At 48.4% G+C, this 27280-nt stretch overlaps 2 protein-coding genes across 4 annotated transcripts in view; one reads left to right on the top strand and one right to left on the bottom strand.

Annotated features, from left to right (window-relative positions):
• ATRX (ATRX chromatin remodeler) overlaps positions 1 to 27280 on the top strand; it is a 478294-nt gene that overhangs the window by 234784 nt on the left and 216230 nt on the right. The gene's annotated exons all lie outside the window — the stretch shown is intronic.
• Positions 18506 to 27280, bottom strand: part of AMOT (angiomotin) — a 65429-nt gene continuing 56654 nt past the window's right edge. For all 3 annotated transcript variants that reach the window (XM_069867799.1, XM_069867797.1, XM_069867800.1), the window contains exons 10-13: positions 25375 to 25497; positions 24483 to 24715; positions 23655 to 23879; positions 18506 to 22617 (exon numbers count right to left, since the gene is read on the bottom strand). In XM_069867799.1, the coding sequence (XP_069723900.1) occupies positions 22517 to 22617; positions 23655 to 23879; positions 24483 to 24715; positions 25375 to 25497 (682 nt within the window). In that variant the 3' untranslated portion in view covers positions 18506 to 22516. The remainder of the gene's footprint in view (positions 22618 to 23654; positions 23880 to 24482; positions 24716 to 25374; positions 25498 to 27280) is intronic.

Raw genomic sequence — 27280 nt, 5'->3', positions numbered from 1 at the left:
CTTTGCCCGTCTGAGCAGCACTTGCTTCTCAGCTCGGACCATTTCAGCTCTCAGAGTCCATCGGTACCATGGTGGCAGTCAGTTTTTGCCCTACCATGGCAACAAGACCTCACGCATATATAAACCTCATCTGGCGTGCTGGTGCTCCTCCTAAAGGTCACTGTAATGAATTAGGGGGATTAATTTTCTCCTCAGGCAACACGAAAACCTGGGCAGTTTTTCATGGTAAACCTCATGAAATGCAGAAAGCTCATTCTGCAGGGAGAGATGAGCATTAAGCAGTGCAAGAAGGATGTGCCAAACACTAGCAGTGAAATTCATACTCCTTCTGGCACTGTAAAGACGAGGGATTTGGCAGAAAGCTCCCAGGGACCCTGGCTGGTGGTGATTTACGTTGCTCCGCGATGGAGCAGGATTTGCAGAGACACAGCTGCCCCATCTCCTCTTCCCTTTTCCTGCTCAGCGAGGATGTAGTCAGAAAGGATGAGATATTGAAAGCCATCCAGCTCAGTGTAATGCTTCTGCTCGGCTGCTGCCCTGGGCTCAAGTACCGCTCGACAGTGCTGGTGGCCACAGGAGGTGTTTATCAGCAGATGCTCTTCACTGCTGCTTCCAGAAATTGCATTATAAGATGTAGTGCAAAGCGCTCTAACAAAAAAAAAAAAAAAAAAAAGAGTACAGAGAGCCCTCCAAGTGCCGCTCTGCCAGCAAACGCCTGCTCTGAATGCCACGTGGGCCACCTCACAGGGGTGTGGGGGTGATTTGAGCTGCTAGAGCTCAGTGCCACAGGGTGATTTGAGCTGCTAGAGCTCAGTGCCAGCGTTTCTGCTGCAGCCTGGGCAGACCCAAGGAGCAGTTGCTGTATGATGCTCAACGCTGTTATCAGCAGAACCAAAGCAGGAACACTTGTGTTTCACCTGCGCTGGAGCTGGATGGTGACGGGGGCTTTGACATGTCGATGTGACCAGCGGAGCATCCCTGGGGCCAGGACAGCACTGGCCACCCTGCCCCAGCGGAGCACAGGAGGTAGGACCCTCCCAGCCCAAGGCAGGTTGTCCCTCACCTTCCTGCCCCCTCTAGGGCGAGCAGCTTTGGTGCCACCCTCCCTGTTAGTGACAAAGCGCCTTCTCCCGGCGCTGGGAGGTGGATCCGTTCCCACTGCAGCCTCACTTCCCACGAGTGCTTCTGGGAGCGAGTGTTTTGGCAGGGCTGTGCTCGGAGACGGCGACTTTTCAGAAAATACTGAAAATACTGCAGAGTGGTCACATTTTTCACTCCATAATCACAAATATCAAATGGAAAGTGTTGGAAAAGGGTTATGTGAAGAAAACTGTGGATAGAAAGCAAGAGACGTTAATTGTAGCCATTCAGGTGCATGCTCAAATGATGAGGGTGGGGAAGAAATGCATCTCCTCCTCCCCTTGCCTTGGGAAGGGGCCATTTGGATGCAGGATTCCCCTTCTTGCCCTCCCACACTCTCCCCAACCAACCACTTGTGTCTTGCATCCCCTGTAGGGGAAAAAAAATGAAGGTTCCCCCAAGGACTCACCTTCCTTGAGCTGTTGGGAAGGGCTAAAACTCCTTTCTTTTCTCCAGCGGGGGATCATAGCTGGCACGCTGCCGGTGAGTCACTGCCTGAGCAGGGGGACTGGCTGTGAGGGGTTCACCTGTTACAGTTATTAAATCATCGCTCAGCACCGGGTCTGACATTCCATCAGAGACAGATTTTACCCCAGCTTGTGCCAAGGAAGCTGTGCTGCTGCCCCCGACTCCCCTCTGCCTCCATCTATTTACTCACCATCGTCACTTTTTCCCTAAATCCCCAATTCCTGTTCTCAGATGGGCTTGAGCAGCGAGAGCTCGGGTCCCAGAGCGGGTTTCTTTCCTGGTGCTGGAAGGGTCCCCAGGACCTTTCCCAGGATGGGCTCCCGCATCCAGCCCCAGCGATGACTCCTGGCCATGTCAAGGGTTGGATGGATCTCACTTTGACATCCTGTGGTGTCTCCCCTACAGCCAGACCCTATGAGGAAGACCCATGTTTTCCTTTTTCTTGGAAAAAGCCAAACCAAAACCTTAATGGCTTTTTCAAAGACCATGTTTGCAGAAGCAGGTCTAGAGGTACCAAAAAAAACGCCCGCACACCCCGTGCCTGCCCTTGCCACATCAGACTGTGGCTTTTCTTCCAAAAAACCCTGACAAGTGGTGTCTCCTGTCCAACCAGACACAGAGGGTGGGGAATGCTGTGCAGGTGGCAGAGGAGCCCACCACCCCGCAGGGATCCTCGGCTTGCAAACGACTGCAAGTTTCCCCAGGTCTCCTCATCACTCAAACACGCCAGTGAATAGTCTCTGGCCTGCTCTTGTTGCACACCCCAGCATGTTGTCCCTGTGGTATCTGCAGCGAGAGCCCCTGGCTGCGATCCAGGGAGGGCTCTGCTGGCTTTAGCCCCTCTAGGAACCATCCAGCCCCCCCAGAGCAAACCCACAGCGGGTTCTGCTGCTTTACAGCAGGAGCGCAGCGCAGGGCAAGCTTCAACCTGCGGCATAAAATCCTCTTTCTAATTCACAGCCCTGCCAGGAAGCTTATTAGACTGCTTCCTCCTGGAACAGATCCATGATACAGGCTGCAGGCTGCGGCGTGTATGCTCCTACAGGTGAGTAGGGACTAAATCACTCGGTGATGCTCCTGCCGAGTATCAACTACCCTCTCCGTCACCACGAGATGCGTTTTTCCCATGTATAAACTGAGCCAAATTGATCAGCGAGAGCCCAGCAAGCCTGGGATGAAGGAAGGAGAAGCAGAAACAGCTGATGAACCTGCAACAGCCCATCACTCTTGCTGGTCGATAAACACAGTGAATCGATCTGGAGGGAGAGGAAACTCTGTTAGGTCTGTGGTTTGATGGACCTGTTTTTCTCAGCCATGCAAGACTTCTCTGACCCCAGAGTAATTGCTCCCCCCGCAGCCAAAGAACTCACCGCCCAGAAGCAGCCGTGCCTGCTGCAAACCCCACTCCTCAAGCAGGTGTGGGCAGACGTGGGGATGGGGGGCTGGAAGCCACATGGATCAGGCACGTGTCCCAGGCACCCCGGGGCAGAGCCGACTCACCTCGGGGCAAGTGAGATGGGGTTTGGTACCCAGTCAAAGCATCCACTGCTCTGAGCAACACCTCCTGCGCATCCAACACCCAAATACCCAGAAAACAACTGGGAAAAGGAATAGCTTGAGACAACACTTTGGAAAAGGTTGAGGCAGAGGCTCCAGAGCAACACTGGGTGAGTGAGAGGGAATGGGTGGAAAACTGGTTGGCTGGCGAGGCCCAGAGAGTTAACTCCAGCTGGAGGCCAGTGACAAGTGGTGTCCCCAGGGCTCAGTGCTGGGTCCAGCCCTGTTCAATGTCTTTATCAATGACCTGGATGAAGGCATCGAGTGCACCCTTAGCAAGTTTGCAGATGACACTAAGCTAGGTGGAAGCGTCGATCTGCTGGAGGGTAGGGAGGCTCCAAAGGGATCTGAACAGGCTGGACCGCTGGGCTGAGACCAATGGGATGAGGTTTAACAAGGCCAAATGCCGGGTCCTGCACTTGGGGCACAACAACCCTGTGCAGCTACAGACTAGGAGAAGCCTGGCTGGAAAACTGCCTGGAGGAGAGGGACCTGGGGGTGTTGGTTGACAGCGACTAAACATGATCCAGCAGTGGCCCAGGTGGCCAAGAAGGCCAATGGCATCTTGGCTTGGATCAGACATGGTGTGGCCAGCAGGGCCAGAGAGGTTCTTCTCCCTCTGGACTCGGCACTGGTGAGACCGCTCCTCGAATCCTGTGTTCAGTTCTGGGCCCCTCACCACAAGAAGGATGTTGAGGCTCTGGAGCGAGTCCAGAGAAGAGCAACGAAGCTGGTGAAGGGGCTGGAGAACAGGCCTTATGAGGAACAGCTGAGTGAGCTGGGGTTGTTTAGCCTGGAGAAGAGGAGGCTGAGGGGAGACCTCATTGCTCTCTCCAACTACCTGAAAGGAGGTTGTGGAGAGGAGGGAGCTGGGCTCTTCTCCCAAGTGACAGGGGACAGGATGAGAGGGAATGGCCTCAAGCTCCACCAGGGGAGGGTCAGGCTGGACATTAGGAAAAAAATTTTCACAGAAAGGGTCATTGGTCCCTGGCAGAGGCTGCCCAGGGAGGGGGTTGAGTCACCTTCCCTGGAGGGGTTTAAGGCACGGGTGGACGAGGTGCTGAGGGACATGGTTTAGTGATTGATGGGAATGGTTGGACTCGATGATCCGGTGGGTCTCTTCCAACCTGCTCATTCTATGATTCTATGAATACGGCCACAGCTCAGAGTGCTGGTGACAAAGTGCCTGGCCGCGCTGCTGCTTGTCCTCCAACAGCACTGAGAGCATCTGCTCAAAGAGGAGCCTCCAAAGCCAGCGGCAGCAGATGCAAGGGCAAAAGCCAAGCAGCACTCAGAGCTGGCAGCTTTGCATCTGGCTTCTGCTTTGAAGGAAGTAATTAACAGGAATAATCACACAAGGGCAGCAACACGCTTGGGAGTTGAGCAAGTTTTATCAACCCCAATGTGCTGGACAGGGGAACGTCTGCCTTCACCGGGAGCAGTAACAGCGAAAACCAGATGAATGCATAAAAGGCTCTGCAAAAGGAGAGAACGAGGCTCAGGCAGAGCTTGGGGAGTTTCCTTCCACAACAGGCAGTGGGCTGGTTTTTTGGAAGAGATTGAATAATTTAATGGTGGCCTGGCAGGGAAGCAGCACTGTCATTTTCTAAATCGTTCTCCTTGCAGCACAGTGATAAACTGCCCCAGTTACTGGGGAAAGGATCAAAGCACTAAGAGCAAGACAAGGTAGATGAGGCATTCCCCTGTGGGATTGCTGGCTGTCACCATCACTGTGACCCCCAAAAGAGTGGGGGGACACCCAGTACCTCTTGTCCCATGTGTTCCTCCCCACGGTGGTAGCTCCCCCTGCACTGGCCCTGCTGTGTGGTCACAAAACTCCAACCTGCCTTGTCCACGAGGGAGCTGATAAATCCTTATGAAATTACATGAAAGCACTCAAAGCATTGCTGGGAGCTTGCGGCAGGGGCTCACGCTCCTCTGTTTCATGCTGACAGCTGCACTGGGAGATGGGCTCACCCTCCACTCACCATCCTGCCAGAGGACAACATCAGGTGCCAGCAGCGGGACCTGCGCCGCTGCGCGGGGACACGGAGCCTTTCGAGGACAGGCAGGGAGCAGCAGCCGCTGTGACTCATCAGGCTTGCACAGAAGACTTGCAGATGGATGTTAAAGGCATTTAAGTTTTAAACTTTTATGGTGTCTGACAGTTTATTTTTTAATTAAAGCTGCGCTCGAGCGGGAAGGGCTGGAGCTGTTGTTTCTCTGGCTGCTCTGCCCTGGCAGATGGTTGTGGTTGTGTTTCACCCATCAGGTTTGGGGAAAGGAGTGGAGTGGCCTCTGGGGGCACAGCCCTTGCCTATTTATTTTAATAAAAATGCTCAGAGTGACATCCACACTAACTCTGTTTTCTAAAAAAAAAGTGAACGAGCTCCACCAGGTTCCATTGCCTCCAAGAACCCAGACACGACAAGTCACTAAATCCCATCTTTTATACTTACAAATGACATTGCATGCAGGTTATCCCTGGAATGGCCTTTCTATCACTTCTAGGGGGGAATAGGATGAAAAAAAGAGCCCAGGGCACAGCAGTGGCTGCAGTCGCAGGTGACCATGGGTTAGCAAATCGGAGTGGGGAATTGTTTGGCTGCTCTGAGCCCTGCTCCTGGTGCCAGCCAAGCTCAGCAGGTACCACAGACAAGCCTGTTCTGCATCCTGCACTCCCAGGTACGGCCAGTCCTGAGCTGGTGGGGACACCCAACCTCACCAGTCCAGCCCAAACCAGCAGCTGCTGGGGAAACAGAATCACAGAATCACAGAATAATCAGGTTGGAAAAGACCCACCGGATCATCAAGTCCAACCATTCCTATCAAACACTAAACCATGTCCCTCAGCACCTCGTCCACCCATGCCTTAAACACCTCTAGGGAAGGTGACTCAACCACCTCCCTGGGCAGCCTCTGCCAGTGCCCAATGACCCTTTCTGTAAAGAATTTTTTCCTAACGTCTAGCCTAAACCTCCCCTGGCGGAGCTCCTGAAACTCAGCTCCTGATGCAGAGGCTGCTGGCTGGATCCAGGCAGAGCCAACCTGACTCTTTTCTGGGAAAGAGAAACCAAAAGGCTGCTGGTTTGCGAGGACTGACACATCACGGTGCTGATGGCTGAATCAATCCCTGCTTGCTTTGCTTTTCACAAGAGCTCTGCTCGCAACCAGTTGCTAAAACCAGGCATGAAAGCAGACTTAATTACGTTAGCAAATGGCTCCCAGGAAATAATTGCCTCTTTTATGGATGTGACCTCATTAGGCACCGTTAAATTGGGCAGTAACAGAGACATCTGTGTCTCTGACATCACTGCACCAGCAAGGGATGGGATATGACCAAGTCTGTGCTGTTATCCCAAGATTTCAGCCATAGGTTAATTTTCCTGTTCCTACAGTCTGATCTTAACATGAGTGGCCATGTCTGTGCTGAAAGGCAGGATGGTCTGTGCCTGGGAAATACAGGAGTCGTTCCTGGTCCAGAGGACTGTAAGTCCTGTATGAACCCACAGCACCGTGGGCTTTAGCAGGGGGAAGATAGAAAAACACGGCTGAAAACCTGAAAGAGTTGAGGCTGACCAGGCTGAAAAAACATCTAAACCGATAACCAGACAGCACAGCATAAATACAGATTATTAATTACCCCGCTGCATTATTTATTACTTTAATGATTTGTCATTTTCTATCAGTTCATAATTTTCTGTTTGCTCCCTTCTGCGGCTCTTTGTCCTTGGTACCAAATGAACTCCCCACCCTGAGTAAAAGCCTCACCAGGAAAAAACTGTCATTCCAAGGATGCTGGAAAGGCTCTTTGGCACCCAGCACGCCAGCAGGTCATCCTGTTTCTGACCTGGGGTGAATGAGCAGCCCCCTTTTTGAGGGGGATAATTAGTGGTGGTGCCCAGCCACGCCGGGCATCACGCAGCGAGCTGCTCTGCTGAACCTCTTGCTGCTCCCCACTAACCTACACGTGCTACACCTCCACCTGCAAATCACAGTCATGGGGGGCTGGGGTGGGGAAGGGTGGATGCAGCTGGAGTGCAGAAAGAGCCCAGGCACCTTGCTTGAAAAATCTGAACCCCTGTTTGCAGCAAAGTTTTTACCAGGGCAGCAGGGTGAGCCTGAGCGACGGGATGAGCCAGGGTCGCAGGATGAGCTGGGGCTGCTGGATGAGCCAGGGCTGCTGGAGGAGCCAAGCCTTGTCCTTAGCTTGAGGTAGGATGCAGCACTACAGCAAATCAAGGGTCTTCGTGTGAAAGCTGCCAGCTCCTGCAGCAGCTCAGTAACCTGCAGAAAGTAGAGATGGAAATTAGAGAGCGAAAGTGCCTCTGTATTAAGTGTGAGCATGCAGAAACAAAGCCGGAAGGTGACTCTTGCTTTTCCCCATCTCCCATCACTGAGGCTGAAATAAGCTGTGATTATATTTTATCAGTGAAAAACTGGCAATATTTGCTATATTATCTGACTGGCAGCTGCTGTGAGCAATCCCCTGGGCTGGAAGCACTCTCCTTTCTTAACGCAACAAATGTATTTGACTGTGTCCATTGCTGGGCACAGTCTGGAACGGCTGTGGTGTCCCACGTGGCAGCGTTCTGGTCATGCTGCTGCTCTTGATGATGCTGAACCATGGTGGATGCTCTGCCCAGCACCAAGGGAGGCCAATAGTTCATAGAATCATAGAATCATAGAACCATAGAATAGTTTGGGTTAGAAGGGACCTTAAAGCCCATCCAGTTCCACCCCTGCCATGGGCAGGGACACCTCCCACTGGATCAGGGGCTCCAAGCCCCATCCAACCTGGCCTTGAACCCCTCCAGGGATGGGGCAGCCACAGCTAACCTGGGCAACCTGGGCCAGGGTCTCCCCACCCTCATCATGAAGAAATTCCTCCTTATGTCCAGTCTAACTCTGCCCCTCTCCAGTTTATACCCATTGCCCCTCATCCTGTCACTCCAAGACCATAAACATCCCCTCCCCAGCTTTCTTGTAGCCCCTTCAGGTGCTGGAAAGTCGCTCTAAGGTCTCCTTGGAGCCTTCTCTTCACAAGGCTGAACAACCCCAACTCTCTCAGCCTGTCCTCATATGGGAGAGTGATCTAATTAGTGTTTTTCTCCAGGTACATCAAACCACTGAAGGACTGGGGTGCTGATGGGGGGCAAATGGCAGTTCTGGGATGCACTCTCCAGCTTTCCCTCTGCTTCTTGGTCCCCAAGCCCAGCACGGAGAGGGGCTGCAGCAGCGGGGAGGTGCCGTACCCACCCCAGACAGAGACCCAGCGGGCAGCAGCACAAAAAGGATGCTGAGAAATACCATCAGGCTCAAAGCATTGTTTCTTCCCAGGCAGGACTCCACAGCAAGGGTCACCGGCAGTACAGCTGGCAGCTCTACAAGCCACTTTTCCCAGACACTTCTCCCGTGTCGGCAGCCTCAGCAAAGCTGCCAGCGATTGCCATCTAGAGGCTTTTGAGAAACGAGTGGCCTCAACCCACAAACCCAGCCCAAGCAGGGTGGCACTGGGTGGCTCTTTCCAAAGCTGGAGGTGGTTGTGCTGCCCCAGGAATCGATGCCCTCCAGCTCCAAGCATCGCAGCGGCTGGGATGGGGAGAGGAGGCTGCAAAGGCGCTTGCTGCAGGTTGTGCCAAGTGAGGTGGGGATGGATGAGTAGGAAAAAGAGGCAAACTCATAAAAGTCCCAGGTGGTGAGGCTGCAGCCCACAAGCCCCGTAGCAGGGATGGTTGCATGCTTGTTCCCACACCATGGGCAGCCGGTGCAGCTTAACATCTCTGCCTCAGGATGGCTTGTGGGCTCTGCTCCATGAGATGGCAAAGTGCAATGATGCTCAAGAAAAGACTACGTTGCAAAGATGCACCCCCAAAATGCCTCATTTCAACACTGCATCATTGGTTCTTTCACACCACCAGGGCAAACGTGAATCCACCCTCCTGCAGTCCATCTTGCCGCTCGTTCTCAGGTTTTGATGCTGCTCAGGGAGAGAAGTAGGGAAGGAGTGTTTCGATTATTTTTCTTAAGTTAATTGCATTTTAGATTTCTCTGCTTCTTGGTCTTCCAAGAGAGCCCCAGGCTGCTCTCCTGGGGCAGCGATGCGTTTCATGCCTTCTTCAGACCAGTATTTCGCAGCTACGTGTAACCCAAAAGGGCACTGATTGTTTTCAGAAATGCAAATGAGTTTAATAAGGATCCATGCAAGGTTTTAAACCAAGGCTGCTGTGTTGCATCTCCAGCCTCCCCAACTGCATTTTGTTATCAATCTGTTTATCACATGTGCTGAAAGCATGAAATACCTTGTTTTTAAAAGCACTGATGTCTAGGAATGTCAGCGGTTGGTTCCTTTATGTTTTTTGCTGTAGGCAATGAGCTGTAGGTGGAAATGCCCTTGCAAGCCCAAATGCTGCTGCTAAACTTTGATATTTCGCTTGAACCTCCTTGGAATAAATGCTGCTTTCTAATATCCCAAATTCCGGCTCTATCGAGTGCTCTGCCTCACGGCAGCGAAGCGCTTGCTTCAAAGATGCTTACCCAGCAAAGCATGAATAGTTGCAATTCAGTTATTTTACAGTCATTGTCCCCTACAAGGGAAGAAATAGCACCCATGGGTGCTGACCTGCTGTGCTGGGGGCAGTTCTTCTGGTGCTGTAAACCAGTGAGAAGTGAAAACTATCTGAATTTTGCACCAAGAAGAGTCACCAATTAAATATATGGGAAATGGTGCAGAGTGGGAGAAAAAGAGATGGATCAACATGGGGATCAATCACGAGGATCAATCATGAGGATCAACAAGGTCCTGCCTGCACCTGGGTCAGGGGAACCCCCAGTATCAACACAGGCTGGGGATGAAGGGGTTGAGAGGAGCCCTGCCAGGAAGGATTTTGGGTACCAATGGATTAAAAGCTGGGCTGAGCTGGCAATGTGCACTCCCAGCCCGGAAAGCCATCTGCATCCTGGATGCACGACCCACCGTGTGGGTCCAGCAGGGCAAAGGGAGGGGATTCTGCCCCTCTGCTCCGCTCTGGTGAGACCTCACCTGGGGTCCTGTGTCCAGCCCTGGAACACTCAGCATGGGAAAGATGTGGAGCTGTTGGAGCGAGTCCAGAGGAGGCCACGAAGATGGTCCAAGGGCTGGAGAACCTCCCATATGAAGGCAGTCTGAGAAGAGAGGGTTCCGGAGAGACCTTATAGAAGCCTTCCAGTACCTAAAGGGGGCTTATAAGAAAGATGGGAACAGTCTTTTTAGCAGGGTCTGTAGCGATAGGATAAGGGGTAATGGTTTTAAACTGAAAGAGGGGAGATTTAGACTAGATATAAGGAAGACATTTTTTACATTAAAGGTGGTGGAACATCAAAACAGGCTGCCCAGAGAGGTGGTAGATGCTTTCAGTCTGGCAGAGACCCCTCTTTTGGGAAGCACAGCCACTTTTTACAAATACCTCTGGCCAGGCTGGACACTTCCTTCTAAATGATATTTTTCTCTGAAAATCAGAAAGGGAACCAAGAAGGGATAGTTTTTGCCCCCCAGCTGCACTGCCCTCCCCTCCTGCCCATCAAACACACCAACCCTGGGAGCTGCAGCCCCACCGAGACACAAGGCACCTTTCCAGGAAACTCGCTGCTCCTGGGGGGCTCCTGCCTTACAGGCTTTAGGAAATTTTACAAGAGGAACTTAAGCTCTCCAGCAAAGTTGGGGATTGGCCTCAAACCCCACCGTAATTAAAAAAATAAAGACAAGTTCAGCACAGCTCCGTGCCTCAAAGATAAACGTTGCTTGCTTTCCTCAGCAGCCCCTGTGCAAAGGTTGGCGGGGGGCAGAGGGAAGATGGGAGGATGAATTTAGCCATGGAAGCTGCTCAAGCGCTTTGTTGGAGGTTTATTTACTTTCAGCGCTGTGGGATAACTATGATGGTCCACTTAAAACAAAAACCAACAACACACAGACGGAGACAAAGCAGCAGTGAAAAGTCTAACACTAACCCAGAACAAAACTTTCCTGGAATCTGTCCCTGACCTCCCCAAACATATGGTTTCACTTTTCCCTTCACATTAAAGCAAAAAAAGGAGAGGCAGGCACAGCAGGCACAGGCATCTCCAGCAGCGCCGTGGTCCCCACGGGGCACCTGTCCTGGTCTCCCTGGTCTCCCGGGTCTCCCAGCCGGGATGGACACAGGAAAATGTGCCTTTTCACTGGTCTGATGCCTGAAAGCTGGTTAATGCCCCTTGGAAAGAGGGCAACGCGCTGAGCAGCGCTTTGTGTTGCAGTGAGGGGTAGGCAGAGCATCATCTGGTCAGCAATGCCTTGCTCAGGCAGCGTGCGGTCACTGTGCCCCAAACCCCTGGGTTATAATTGTAAAGAATAAATACACATGCTGGCATTGAATCCTTTCCCTACAGATGTGAACCATGGTCATTTCAAGCCTGATTTGCTCACTCCCTCCATAAAATGCTACTTTCTTCAGTCCTGGGGCGCCTTTTTTGAAGACGGAGCAGCAGCATTTGAGGGCTGAGCCACCACAAACCAGCAGAGGGGCCATGGCCCGTCTGCGTACCCGGACTACACTGGGCATTTGAAATAAAACAGAAATTTGGGGGTTGCTGTATTACGCTGTGGGATGGACTTGAACAGGTTGCCCAGGGAGGGGGTTGAGTCCCCTTCCCTGGAGGTATTAAAGGGACGGGTGGACGAGGTGCTGAGGGACATCGTTTAGTGTTTGACAGGAATGGTTGGACTCGATGATCCGGTGGATCTCTCCCAACCTGATGATTCTATGATTCTATGGGCTAAATCTGTAGGGCATCGCACAGCAGCATCCATCTGGGGCTGTGTCTGCACAAGGGACGTAAAACTGTTTTCACTCTACAGGTTAAACCTGTGTTTTGTCTGTAATGCAAGGCTACGTCGCTATGACATCTTCCGTTTGCACCGTTTATTCAGTCAGCTTTAACCTCTTCGTTTCCCACTGGTGGGTAATTTGCAGTTGGCAGTAATGCAGTTATGTTGCAATTATTATTTCCTTCTAGAATTAGGGTGCAAACACTTTCATGTGTTCTCAAATTTCTGAAAACACTCTGGCCTCAGTGTGTAGAATCATAGAGTCACTAGGTTGGAAAGGACCCACTGGATCCTTGAGTCCAACCGTTCCCATCAATCACTAAACCATGCCCCTCAGCACCTTGTCCACCCGTGCCTTAAACCCCTCCAGGGAAGGTGACTCAACCCCCTCCCTGGGCAGCCTCTGCCAGTGCCCAGTGACCCTTTCCATGAAATATTTTTTCCTAATGTTCAGCCTGAACCTCCCCTGGCGGAGCTTGAGGCCATTCCCTCTCGTCCTGTCCCCTGTCACTTGGGAGAAGAGCCCAGCTCCCTCCTCTCCACAACCTCCTTTCAGGGAGTTGGAGAGAGCAATGAGGTCTCCCCTCAGCCTCCTCTTCTCCAGGCTAAACACCCCCAGCTCTCTCAGCCGTTCCTCATAAGGCCTGTTCTCCAGCCCCCTCACCAGCTTCGTTGCTCTTCTCTGGACTCGCTCCAGAGCCTCAACATCCTTTTTGTGGTGAGGGGCCCAGAACTGAACACAGGATTCGAGGAGCGGTCTCACCAGTGCCGAGTCCAGAGGGAGAAGCACCTCCCTGGACCTGCTGGTCACACCGTTTCTGGTCCAAGCCAAGATGCCATTGGCCTTCTTGGCCACCCTTCTTCTAAAAGAAGTTGCTACCCTGGAGCCAAGGCAGATGCTATTTGCAGCAGGAGCCTGCGACTCCCAGGGAGAGCCCTGGGCAGGGCAAAAGCCGGTGTGGCAGCAAGGGCTTGAGGCTCAACCGAGACAGGATCCCACCAGCAAGGGCAGCGAGGGGATGGACCTGCTGGGAAGGGCTTATTCCCTGCAGCTGGGGAGAGAGCAGCACCAAGGGTTTATAAACTGCCTCCAGAGCCAGCCTGGGGCCCTGGGACACAGCAGGAGGGGTGGGTGCTTGAGATCAGACACAGTGCAAGGGGTGGAAGTGTCTGGGGGTCTGCAAAGCTGGCTGTAGGGAGAAGAGAGTGTCTCGTGTGACTGAGCAGACTAGAGTGTGATGAGCTGCTCTGGAGGATGTTGAAATGGGTTGTGTCTTCATGAGCTCCTGCCCCTGCCAGCCTTTCCCTGTGCTCTGTGAGTGTTCACCCTTCACCTTAAGCCCGAGCCTGCTGTGCTGCCAGGGTCAGAGAGATGGACTAGCAAACACACTTGTTTTCTTCTATTCTTCTCTCTCTTTTCTTTTGGTTCTTGGCTCTGCAGCGCCCCGTGAGATCGTCCACCCCAGTCCATGGTGAGCTGGGCTGCAGCATCTGTGGTGGGTGACAGTACAATGTTTTAGCCAGGGGCTGAAGCTGAGAGTCTCCTCTGAGGGTTATCAAATCCAGAAGGGACCCCCTTTCCAAATAAAGGACTGGGAGGTCCCTTGGTCCAGCATCCTGCAGTGCCCCCTGCTTTGCTCCTTATCACTGAAAGGTGCCTTTCACCTTCTTTACTAGAGCGTGGCCGCAGTTTACTAAATAAATCTCCTTCCCCTCCCTGCAGGCAGAGCTATGAGAACCTCCTTGAGCAACAAATCTAGACAGAAAGGATTTCACCAGCCTGTTCAGGACCAAAACACCGGTACCGTGGTCTGGCTCCAGCTGGAGGACCTGGGGCAGAAAACACTTTTCCTTACCCACCTTGGGACCCACGCAGCCACCTGAAGGCAAGTGGCCTGAGATGTGGTTGGAGTGGCTGGAGATGTCGGGCAGAGTCCTTGAGAGCCTCAGCCTCCCCCATCCCATCAGCAGCTGATGATGCTCAACTTTTAACCCTCCGCAGCCGAGTTATCCATGAGGCAAACAGAGAAATAAGATCTGCCTAGAGAGAAGGGCTGGGAGACTTAATTAGCTGCCTGCTGGCACTTCGCAATTACTGTTGAATACTATGGCCCAATTATGGTACTATTAACTTTAGTTCTCTGGAAATTCAGTGATTAATAATGCTAATAATTCCACTGACCTCAAAGTAATTGCAGAACATTAAAGAAAAAAAAAACTGTTTCTAATTAAGCAATTCCCAGTCTTTCTCTTTTCTCTTTTTTTCTAAGCCTCTGGTGTCCTTCCGGCTGTCCGGGCATGGGGTTTGCCTGGCTGGGGAGATGGGATGTAGAGCAGGGCAGAAACTGCTTTTCCCCTTCCCCAAGAAATTAGATTCCTGGAACTCTTCTGCATTTTAACAACACAAGCCTGTGCAAACCATATCCCTGAGCGCTGTAAATGACTTCTGGTGGGAAGTCTTTGTTTCCCTGCCTGATTAACCCCCTTCAAAGGAGAGCTGGCAGCCTCCCCCAGCTCCCAGATGTGTTGCTGCAGGTTGGAAAGCGGCGGATACTCCAACATCAGCTCCTTCACGCTCGCTCAGCACTGGGGTCTTCCCATAGGCTTGGGATTTAGCCACAGAGCTGAACTGAAAGGGTAAACATTCCCCTCCAGGAAAGATCACGTAGTAGCATCATAAAATAGTTCGGGTTGGAAGGGACCTTAAAGATTACCCGGTTCCACCCCTGCCATGGGCAGGGACACCTCCCACTGGATCAGGGGCTCCAAGCCCCATCCAGCCTGGCCTTGAACATCTTCAGGGATGGGGCAGCCACAGCTAACCTGGGCAACCTGGGCCAGGGCCTCCCCACCCTCACAGCAAAACATTTCTATGTAATATCTAATCTAAACCTGCCCTCTTTCAGCTTAGAACCACTCACCCCTCATCCTATCCCTGTGCTCCCTGATAAAGAGCCTCTCCCAGCTTTCCTGCAGCCCATGCTGCTCTCTGCTTGGGGTGGGGAAGGCAAAGGGATAGGAATGAGTTGAATGAAGATGAAAATTTCTCTGGAAAAAAAAACCCACCAACTGACCTACCACATTTCCATGAGGTTTCTGAGCACAGGAGGGGCCAGATGTGTGCATTCCCAGAGCACGCAGGATGCCAGGCGCAGCAGTCACGTAGCCCTCGCCAGAGGTTGCCCCTTTGATGCTGTTTGACTCCGGGAAGGAGATGATTGTGGTTTCTTCTGCTGCAGACAGTACTGGGGTGGGGGTCTGGGACTGAGGCAGCCGGGCAGTGAGCAGAAACTCAGCTCAGGAGCTGCTTGGAGTCACGCTGGGAGCTTTTGCAAGCAGGGAAAGAGGCAGAAGTGTTCCTCTCCCAAACCAGAAACAGCTTTTTCCCTGTGGGGTGGTCACAGAAAACCCAAACCATTTGTAACAAAGGAAATTTTAAAAGCCCACAGTGTTTGGAAGTGAAGAAAGGGCTGGGTCCCTTTGGCGTTGCTGCCCTGTAGCATCTTTGCTGGCTGGCAGGGCTCTGACAGAGCCCCAGGCAGCCCCAGCGCGTGGCTTCTTCCTGCCAGCCTTTGAAAATGGTGATTTAATTAAAAAATGATGCTTTCCTGGTCTGAATGTGACACGTTTCAAAATCAGAAACAAATAGATGTTGCCCAGCCCCAGTCTGTGCTGGGTGCTGGCAGTGATGCTGCACGAGGCTTGAAGCAGAGCAACAAAGCAGCCTAGGTGAGCCCTGTTAACACTGAAACCTACTGAGGGAAGTGAAGAAAGGGCTCTGCCCTGCTAAGTACCTTGTCTGGGCACTCAGCCCATCGAGGAGGAAGCCCAGGTCACGCTCAGCACAAGAATAGCCACACCAGCTCTGTCTCCACCTGCCCCTTTGGCAGGAGGCAAATCCCTGCCCTGTCCTCAGCCCATCGGAGAGGGAAACACAACCTAAACATTCCCAAAATACTGAAATGAAGAACTGAAATGCTGCACGCAGGAGGGTTTCTTCCTTATTCGTTCTAAAAAGCAGCAACAGAAAACAGAAAGGGGAGAAACAACCAAGTTCTGAACCTGACCATTTATGTTCGAAAAATGACTAGGGATGAAAAGGAAATTTCATCTTGTACGAGGAGGTTCGCAAACTTACCAGCTTTCATATATTGTATGTATTTTTATATATGTGTGTGTGTATAGACAGGTAAAGGCCTTCTATTTAAAAGGCTGGTGCTCCTCTTGGCAAGGGATCATTGAAAATTTTCCTCTAAAGTTTACCTCCAAAATACAAAGTGAAGATTATCTCATTCAAACGTCACTAAATATCACTTTAAAAGCACCTTTATGAGGTCAGTCTTTTGCTGCCATTTTACATCACTTTTTCTTAAAAAATTCAGAGAAATCTTCCAGCATATATATAATATCCCAATTTTGTCTGTCTTGGGAAGCAGGAAGGGGAGGCACTAGAAAGATTCTGTGTTATTATAGAATCATAGAATAGTTTAGGGTGGAAGGGACCTTAAAACCCATCCAGTTCCACTCCCTGCGATGGGCAGGGACACCTCCCATTGGATCAGGGTGATCAAAGCCTTGAACACCTCCAGGGATGGGGCAGCCTGTTCTAGGGCCTCTCCACTCTCATCATGAAGAAATTCCTCCTTATTTCCAGTCTAAACCTGCCCCTCTCCAGTTTATCCCCATTCCCCCTCATCCTATCACTCTGAGCCTTTGTAAACAGTCCTTCTCCAGCTTTCTTGTAGCCCCTTCAGGTACTGGAAGCTGCTCTGAGTTCTCCTCGGAACCTTCTCTTCTCTTCTGGGACAACCCCAACTCTCTCAGCCTGTTCCGGCAGGCAGCTGGGCTGAAGCCACGTGGAGCAGCCCGAAGTCCTTCCAGGGTCATTGTGAGATGTCCAAACACGTTGCTCCCACCCCTTTGCAGATGGGCCACAGCTGTTTTGTTAAATAAGCCGGCTATTAGCAAGCTTCTGTAGCTGGGTTGATTTTTTTTTGTCTGGCTGGGGTCTTCTTGTTTCTGTTCTGGCATGCCAGGGAGATTTATAGAAACAACATCAAATGGCTTGAAAGCGTAGGGGATGCATGTGCTGCACAGACCACTGTGCCCCAGATTTGTCGAGCTGGTATTTATTACAGCACCGGCAACCAGGGCAGGTGACAAATTCAAAAGTCAACAGAGAAAACGCATCAAGGCTGACCACTTCCAACCAGCTTCCCAGTAATCCCTGCTCCTTCCCTCCAACAGCACGATGAGAGAGGAAAGGTGGATCGGAGGCAACAAAATGCACCGAAAAGCGTATTAAAAAATACACAGCGTGTTGTAGAACATACTCACACGGTTACTCACGTGCTGTTACCCTCAGACATCTGAAAACCAGTCCAGCTGCCAAAGGAGAGAGGGCTGGCACCGGCACCGCAGCTCGACGTCACCGTAAGCAAATGTTGTTGATCTGATTATTAATAAGGTGTGAAAATGTGCAGTGTTGTGTGCAGCTGCAGGACCGGTCAGAGGGGAAAATAAAACATGATGGTTAAGGGAAGAGACTGGAATGAACAATTACTTTATGCTGCAAAATCTCCAATTAAGAGTCAAAAACTTAAAGACAGAGGGCAAGCAGCAGTGAAGACTGGATGAGGTGAAGGCTGGTCTTCTTTTATAATCAATAAGGTTTTCATGTTAAGAAAATTTACTGCAAAACAAGCAGATCGGTGAAAAAAATTGAAAATACGGGATCCATTCTTTAAAAACACAGAAACTATTTTTATAGCTAACTAAAAACATAACAATAAGCATTTACAAGATCTCTTGGTGCATATTTACACTCACTTTTTTGTTTTCTTTCCTAGGATTAAAGCTGCCACAATCTTCAAAGACTTTAGGGCTGTTTCAACAGCTGGATTACAAAACAGCCTGGTCACAAATTACAAAATAAACTTGACGGCTTAAATAAAAAAGAAAAGCTAATCCCTGTGATTCACTTCAATATTGATTAATTTCAGAAAGATCATTTTCTTGACACATTACTGAAGGTTGAAAAATGGCAAACTTTTAATATTTTTATTTATGTTTTGATACTTTGGATGAAACAGTCACTCATTTTTCACCTTTTAGACCACAACCCTGTTGAATGAGAAAGCTGAACGAAATCACGCGTTCTGATACTTCAGAACTCAGAGAGATAGAGGTTCTGCTTGAGTTAGGAGGGCGAATGGTCACCTCGTTCTTAAATCTCAACAGCTTATCACAGCCTTAATGGTACAGTTGGACAGCAGAGTGTAAAGCAGAGGGGTTTCAATGCTTCTGCAAGCCCAAGAGATAGTGTTGGAAGTCAGACTCAGCTTAGAAGATCTTTTTGAAAAGAAATGTATTTTCTTCATAAATACAGTACAATTACATTTTACAATGTCTTTTTACTTTCTAGACATAAAAATGCTAACTTTTTTAAGAAAAAAAAGTTCCTATACAAATACATGAAGAGAGCCCCCTCCCCAGCCCCCTGCCCCCACCCCTGCCACGGAGAAAAAAGCATCGGCAGCAGCGTGAAGGAGCACAGTGAATCCCAGCCTAAGCTGTGCCAGCCCTCGTGGGGAAGGAGAGGAACCCAAATCACCCCTGGTTTTTTTTCTTGTCCAGACAGCACCAAGTTTACGTTGCCACCATTCTACAAGCAATGGTAAAAAAGCACAGTTGTTGGGATTCACTGTATGGGTGTCACGGCTCGTGGGATGTGGTTGTTGGATGCCTCATGCACCGCTGGTCATCGGTGTGGGCTCCTGGAGCAGGAGGGGTCCTTGGAAATGGTTCTGGCCTAAAACTCTGCAAGTCCCCTCACTCAGCCTCAAAAATGAAGCAAAGCTAATGCCAGTTTTCAGCCTCTCGCTCTACAAGCTTGCCAAGAGGCAGACCACACATGAAGAATTTCAGCCCCCTGGCAGCACTTGCTGACCTCAGCCACCCTTCGCAAGCTCCTGAGGAACAACTTGGATCCCCACGAGTCCTCAGACCACAGACCAAAAACTGCTGCTCTAGATCTCACGAGAGTTTCCAGCTAGGAGATATGTGAAGTTCATAATGACTTCGGGACAGATGGGAACAAAAGCCTCTGGATCTCGGGCAGTTCCCTGAGCAGCCAAATCCCAAAGGAACCGCCCAAGTGAAGGACTTGTGAGTTTGGCCATTCTGTAAGCAGTGAAATGAAAGAGGAAAAATAACTAAACTTGATCTTCTTGTTTTGCTCTACAAAGAACGTGTAGCTTCCTTTATAAAAGCTACAATTCTGCTTCTAATACCCGAGTTTAAGAAAAACTCTTGGTCTAAAATTTTGGTTTGCGGAGAAGATCATTGCAATCATTGTGTTAAAAATCACTTTCTACTAGAAATAAGCTCTACAGGAGGAAACGGAACTAGGTGTGCAGTTTGTCTCTTTAAAGCAGTTTCTGTTTAAAATCAAAATAAAAACCTGTACAGATAGACTGAAGACTATAGTACACATCTTCCTCAGAGCAAGCAGCTCTTCTACATTCACATCAGGATGGCTCTGAGGAAGCTCGACGGAAGAATACATTCCTGATGGCTCCTAGTTTGTCAACACAGGAAGATGACCTTCAACTTCCATGTCAAAACTTTCAGGGGCTTTGCTTTTGTAAGAAATAAAGAAATATATATATAAAAAAATCAAAAGGGCAAAGAACCTGACCTGAACGATGTAAAACTGCACCACCTTCTTCCAAATTTACTTCCATGGGCACAGAACTGCTAAGGCTCCTGCAGTCCTCATGGCATGGACTGTCGAGACCGCCTGGCTTCCATTTTTGGAGAAGTTGCAGTTCATGATCTGGATTTTATTCACAAAAAGCTATTATGACCTTCTTTTCTTTGTAAAAATTGATTATAGAGGCACTCAGTTTGAAAACAACAAGCTGCAAGGAGGCTAAACAAATTATTTTTACCTAGTCTGGCTGAACAGTCAACGTTCATCAGGGAAAATCAGTTTTCTAAAACAGAAAAGAATTTCCTTACAGAAAATCTGTAAAGGATCCAAATTTCCCTAGATGTTTAAGAATTATTGTGAAATCAAGTGAATTGGAACTGTTTATACAGAGCCCTACAGCTGCAAAATTTCCTCCCTACTGAAAAGAAGTACTCATCAAGATGGAATATCATTTCTCCTGACTTTAAAAGAACAGAAAAGCCATCAAATATCTCTTCCTCTTCTCTCACACAGACGCTCAGTGGCATTTGATCTCCCTTACAGTTCATCCTAAGCCCAAACCACAAAATATAGTATAGGAAATCACAATGAAACGGCAGAAAGATGGACACCTTGAGCTAATGACAAAAGCTGCTCTTGCACTTCCAAGAAGTGTGGAGGAAGAAGAGAAATCACTGCATCCAGACTGGGCTTGGGATGGAATTAAGCCAAGAGAAATAAACATAAGACATTCTCAGGGATGAGAACGAGGAGGCTGTGAACAGTTTGTCTAGAAAAGGGTGGAGAACTAATTCAGATTATTAGAATACGCTTAGGGAAGGTCTAACTGCTCTGTGCAGAAAGATGTTGTCCCGCGTGGTGGAGACAGTCAAAGCCTTAATGTGCAGCTTTGAAGTGTCTTAAGCGGTGGTGACAGAAGGGAGTTTATGCTGCCTGCTAGAACAATCACTGGTAAAGCCGGGCTATTTAGACTTAGTTCGTATCTTACCATACGCATTTTGCCACCTCTGACTTCCGTGGATCTAGGAACACAGTCTGAAGAACACTAACATGCAGCAAATTTGTTAGGAATGACGGGAAGCGTTTTTACGTAATTATCACTAGAAGACAGAATGCAGCTCACAGCTGATGTTTAGGCACCACGAAGTCACCTGTGCAGCAGACAGAAGGCACCTCCTTTCACTTCACAGCCCTCCACTGTGAATTCACGTTCTGTCTTTTGATCTGGTAAGGCCATTTCGGTTGGACATCATCTCAGTAGTGTCAGCTAAGTAGGAACTGAAGACATTTACTAACTGATTGATGATTAATTGCTGATTTTCCTTACTTCTGGGGCGAAACGAAAATCTGGCTACTCTAATGCTGCACAGAAAGCTGAGATTAGCCAGGTTCCCAACACATGACCACTGGCTAATTAAATATTTTAACATTCAAGTAAAAAAAAATTAAAAAGTAGTTTTTAACAGAAATTAATATTGAACTGTTTTAATAAAATTCAAAGAAAGTAACAAAAAAAATACTCATTTACTTCTACTGGTCTTAGTATCTCCTGATAGCATCTGCAACCAAAGCATTGCTGCATCTCTGCTGGATCCCAGAAATCTGAAAGTGAACCTGATGACTTAAATGTGTAACTTTCTTCTGTAACACCTCTGGGACTTCTTTTAAGCTGCTCTCTCCAGTTCAAAGAGGAAAAAAAATATTTTGGAAGGAGAGATTTGCCCTCTGAAGGTTTACAGAGCTCTTCTTAAAAGCTCTCTCTGAAACGTTGCTATATGAAAAAGAATCTAATACCTCCGAGCAGGAGGGACGTACAAAGTAGAAGGACATTTGAAATATAGAAAAATCTGTTATGGAGAAAGATCTCCACAGATGCAGAAGATTAAGTTGCTAACGCTGAAAAGCAACAGGGCTTGCCACTTGCACTATGGTAAATTTGGAGAAGTTCCACTAGAGCCGATGGAATTACAACAGCAGAAATCTGATCTAACAGACCAGGACTCAGCCTGTAAACTCTCCCTTTTTAATTTATGTAAAACATGAATGCAATATATTATTTATTATCCACTGTATAAATTATTGAACAAGTACTTAAGTATAAAACTGTGGCAAATCTTTCAATGAGACTAAAAATGTGAAACGCAACATTAATCACCGGAGTCATTTTTTTTAATAAAGAAATAACACAATTTGGGAAGTAAAAAAAAAAAAGAATGTTACCACACTGAAAATGGAAATTCTCCAGGCTATGAATGTGAAATACCTCTTTTGAATTCTTACACTGACTGTTAAGAGAAAGTGTAAAGAGAAATCTCCATTGGTCACAGCTCAGATTTAAGAGCTTCTCAGAATACCTGTATTTTGAAACCATTAAGTGATGCTTATAACTAAGTCCCTGGTCCTGATCATTATAAGGCCATTATGCCCATCTTATTGCATTCAAGTCAGTTGTTTAATCAATAGCTGTGAGAGTAGGTATTTCTGTTTAAGAGACTTAAACATTGACGTGAAATATCAGATGTAGTGCACCTAAGTTCTCATTTTTTCTCCAGATGTTACCAGATCCAGTATTTAAAAAACAAAAAGGGGGGAGACTTTCGAATAACAAGCATTACGGGTTTTTTATAATTTAGAACAAATTATAAATTAACCTGTCCATACCTTTGAGACATAATTTACAAGAGCAAACATCTAAGTGTTCTTTTATTACTCAGGTGCTACATTTTTTCCCCAATGAAAATGTCTTTTAAAAATTTCTTGCTACTGTATCGCAGCTCAGATCCTGGTCCAGCCTTTCAGATGAGGTATTCTACCATCTCTCCATCTGGCAGGTCCTGCCCCACGGTCTGAACAGGGGCTTTTCTTTCCAGAGTGCTGGAGTGGAAGAGTGGCCCATCTACACGATGAGGAAACAGAAGAGACAGACAGTCAAAGTTGTAACTTCATTGAGGTTAGAAAAATGACGTTAACATTTTAAAAGTCATCTTGTATCACTGGACAAAAGCCAGCTAACAACTCCTTATTTCATTTTTTAAAATTCAATTATTCGTGTACGCAGTCCCAAATACAGAGACGTTTCACCAAATTCCCTTCAGGTATCTCCCACTGATACATGATGACATATAAAACTGGAGTGACTGCATTTAAACCAATGCAGTCAGCGCAGGTTTTCACCACAGAACCAGTTTCCGTCTCCCTCAATAGCCACTGAATAGCATAGCACGGGCAAGATGCACAGCAGACCAGCCAAATTCACTCTTCCATAAAGAACAACATAATTGTAGCGTGTCTGTAAGGAGAAGAGGCAAGGTTGTGTAATCTGCATTGATTTGGCAGAGTGGGCTGGAAAATGAGCAGCTCTCGCCAGCTTGGAGTTCTGTGGGAAGCAAATTCAGCTTCTGTGACAGTCACTGTCAACTGATCTGCTTGTGGCAGTGCTGAAGTCGGTCCTACGACTGGGACACTACAATGATGAGACAGCTTTACCACAACAGCTCCTTCTCCTTCACCCACCCCTTTATTTGAGTCTGCTTTGTTTTGAATACCCACTCAAATGCAATGGCCAGTTTCTACAGCCCTTTTTCATATGGTTTAAATACTGCACACTACTCGCCATTTACTTTGGGGTAGACACTGACTTGAAGGCTACCCTGGGGTCTGCATATCTCTGCTCCAGTTCTTAAATCTCACTACATCTCTTTAAGCACAGTGTGTCTGTGCCTACATTATCACTCTTGAGGCTTTTTTTTCCTTCAGAACATTTAAGACCCCACAGAAAACTTTCGAGCTTGACTCTGAAACCCATCTATCCTCACAAAAACTAAACTCGGTCTCCTGGATGAAGAAAGGGACGGCAGAGCCTGCCTTACAGAGTGGAACTGATGGTAACTCAGTGGCAGGGACCCCGCTGGGAGAGTAGCTGAGCTTTGTTACCTGTTTTATCTGCACTGTAGGTCAGGCTGGTGCTGGGGAGTCGTCCTGGTGTGGGAGCTGCAGTGGAAGGTGCAGCTTTACTTTGTTCACTCCCCCGGTCAGTCTGGGTGCTGCAGTCTCTGCTGCCTGTTTTCGAGTGGGAAGACAGCAACGGTGTGGAAGGAAGGACAGGAGAGGGAGTGGAGGGAATGGATTCGGAGCGATATTCTGTTCCCAGCAGAACACCTTTGTGGGAAAAGGGAAGGAAAATTCACAATCCCAGAAAAGTAATTGGTATTAGTTCTGCATCCCTCTGCAGTACTCGTTCCTGATTCTGGAGAGCGCTCTGTGCTTCAGCAGACGGCACTACGTTACCATTTTATAGCACCTTTCACCACTGGGTGCTAAAGTGCCTGAAGAACAGCAGTATCCTCATGTTCCTACGTGCAAATATACACAAGTGAGCACTAACACCTTACTTTCTTGTCTCTAAGCACTGGCCCATCTATGGACAGGTAAATCTGCATGCTCTGAAATCAGCTGCAACAGATTCTCATTTAGATTTCAAGGTCTTTTTGACTCATAGTAAGGGCCTTTGGGCCTAACTTCCCCCCAGAAAACAAAAGTCATCTAGGATTTACTTTGTTACAACTCATTTTCACTGAACAATGGTGTTGAGCCATTCCAGATAAGAGTCATGTTAGTGCAAGCACCACAAGACAGCAATCCTGATTAGCTTTACCACATGCTTGGCCAGCTGATCTGTTTGTTCAACACACCTTCTTCCTCCTGCCTCCCTTCTAAACAATGATTTGTGCATCCAAATTGCTACTGTCACTTAAAAATTACCTAGGCTGCCTTTCCAGCTCTTGTCCTCCCTCTTCTCCTCCAGGATGGGGGTGCTGCTCAGCGTTGAGGAGTGGGACAGCAAACCCGAGCCAGCGTTCGATATGGACATCAGCGACTTGGCAGGTCTCATTGAGGAGAGCTGGTCTGTCTTACCGGGCTCTTTCCGGGAGCGCTGCTGCAGGACTTTGATCATGGCATCCTTCTCAATGATCTGAGCGTGCAGAGTCTTAATCCTTTATGAGAAGGATGAAGAAGAACAATGTATTTGTGCCCCTTTTTCCTTGGATTGAGGCCTCAGTGCCCCCATGGCTGTGACTAGGACTCCCTCAGGCAGTTGGGGAGGCAGAGAGAGGGTGTAAATTGTGAGCTTTGCACACTGAATACTGGCTGCTCACTGGCCCACTGGAGCAGATCATGCATGAGGGAGCAGCACCAAGATATCCACCTGCCTTTAGCAACAGGAACCTGCTCTAAACAGCCATAGAAGGGGCTTTGAGGCAAAGCTGAAAGCTACGGACAGGACAGAAAGAGGACCAACAGAAAGAGGAGGATTAACACACTGGGGAGTCTGCACCGGACCTCACCCAGGGAAAGCAGTTCTGTGAGACTTCAGAGGTGGCTGGAGCCTGGGGTCTGACAAAGATGCCCAGAAGAGAGAAGAGGAACAAGCTAGATGCAAAAAGTCTAAGATGAGTTTTTTGCATTAGCCCTCAGTATCCAGACAGGTTTTGGATTGCTATGTAGATACTTCCATGGCCAAATGAGTGTCTGGCATCCTACATGGTTGCTCTTGTTGAAGACACAAGAATTTCTGGTTCTGAGGCATCTACTTAGGTCGTTAATTTAAAATCCCTCTCCTAAAGAAGGCAGATAGTACCAAATCGCATTTTACCTTCCCTCCATGTCAAGACACCTTCTGTTGGCAAGCAGGATCTCTTCCTCCTCCTTCTGAATGCGAGCTTCCAGTGAGGTGTCATAGCTAGGGTTAGGTGAGTGGTTGATCACTGTCGTATCCCTGCAAACAAGCAGTAAAGCAGATGAAGGACCAGCTAAGTTCACTGCTTTCCTCTTAGCAGCACAAAATTCTGGCTCAAAAGTAACAAACAAGAATATCCACATTTTTTTTTTCAGTTTAGACTGGCTCAGTGTCTTCCAAAAACTCAGCTCCCAGTCTTAATGAAAGCAGGCTTACAAAAGCATGCAAGTCATTACAGCAAGTCAATCTCATGTCCATCCCAGGCCAGTGTATAACCCAACTGATTCACTGTAAACTGACCCATGAGGCACACCCAGGGACTAGGTGAGGGGGAAGGATGGTATAGATCACTAGGTACTTTTCTTCAATTGAAACAGCGCAAACTTCACTTCAGAGATAAAGCCTTTTCCCAGTATCATACAGGGAACCTGAGTAGCAAAAGGGAACTAGACATTGAAGCTTCTTAAGCAATGCTAAGCAGCTTGGTCCAAAAAACTGATTCCACATAGTGCCTGATGCTAACACTGCGATAGTTGCTCAGTCCACTAACCAAAACATAATGAGCATTTCATTCTATGAACACTGCAATAGTTGCTCAGTCCACTAACCAAAATATAATGAGTGTTTCATTCTACTGACTGCTGTTCAGTCAGAAGGAAGCCACCGTGCTACACTCCGTATCACTGTATGACTCATAACACTAAGAGCATGTTATTGACAGAGCTATGCATTGGCATCATCAGAAAAAAACCACACAGAAATGTGGACTTACCAAGCTCTGCAATCCATCATAATAAGAAATCTGTTTTCTCAGACCCAGCAGGTCTAAGAACAGTCTGGTAAATGTACCTTAACCCTGCACAAGTTTGGATCAAAAGCAGCCCTTCCAGTGTGAAGGGCATAAGAACGTCATTCATCAAAGAAATCTAATGCAACCCAGACACCTGCCTGTGCCACAAAGCACCCTTCCTGCAACCTCAGCTTCCTAAGGAATACCATTTTCCACTATCAAAGAAAAGGGAAATAAATTTTTGCAAGTGTACATGAGGACAGAGTTAGATTAGATATTAGGAAAACATGTTTTGCTGTGAGGGTGGGGAGGCCCTGGCACAGGTTGCTCTAGAAGCTGTCACTGCCCCATCCCTGGAGGTGTTCAAGGCCAGGTTGGATGGGCCTTGGAGCCCCTGATGCAGTGGGAGGTGTCCCTGCTTGCGGCAGGGGGTGGAACTGGGTGGGCTTTAAGGTCCCTTCCAGTCCTAACCATTCTATGATTCTATGACATGTTGCCACTGAAGTTAGTGGAATCCCTCACTGTTTACCTTTTTGAAGAAGTTACTAATAGGTACCAACTGCATGCATCTTACAGAAGTACTGATGCAAATGGAACAGTATCTTTTAGGGAAGAAGCAGCCAGAAGGAAATGGAAAAATAGAGGTTGGCTTTTTCCTGCCTAGAAAGCACGCTTGTTCATTTAACAAAACCTGATCTGGTCTAACACATCCCCTGTCATTCCATGATAAACCGTAGACCAGACCCTTACTTATCAGCACACACTGAAAATGTAACATGGCCTTTAAGGACAAGTAGTAGCAAGAATCTCTTGGGTGGTGGAAAACAGTGCACAAGAAGGATCAATACCCTAAAATAACAGCTTGCTTCTGGAGCAAGACAAGTCTTTAGGTGCTAACACAGCAGATCTGCAATTTTACCCCGTAGTTCCAGTACAATCTTAAGACCTAGTTGCGATAACATCCCTATTTGAATCTGCTTCATAAAACAATCTAAAATAAAACCTGCCATCAAGAATCAGAGACTAGTGAGC

This window comes from Phaenicophaeus curvirostris, chromosome 13, assembly GCF_032191515.1.
Source record: "Phaenicophaeus curvirostris isolate KB17595 chromosome 13, BPBGC_Pcur_1.0, whole genome shotgun sequence".
In the NCBI taxonomy this organism is placed as follows: Eukaryota; Metazoa; Chordata; class Aves; order Cuculiformes; family Cuculidae; genus Phaenicophaeus; species Phaenicophaeus curvirostris.
Note: the sequence above shows the minus strand (reverse complement) of the source record. Positions and strands in the feature narration are given on the sequence as shown.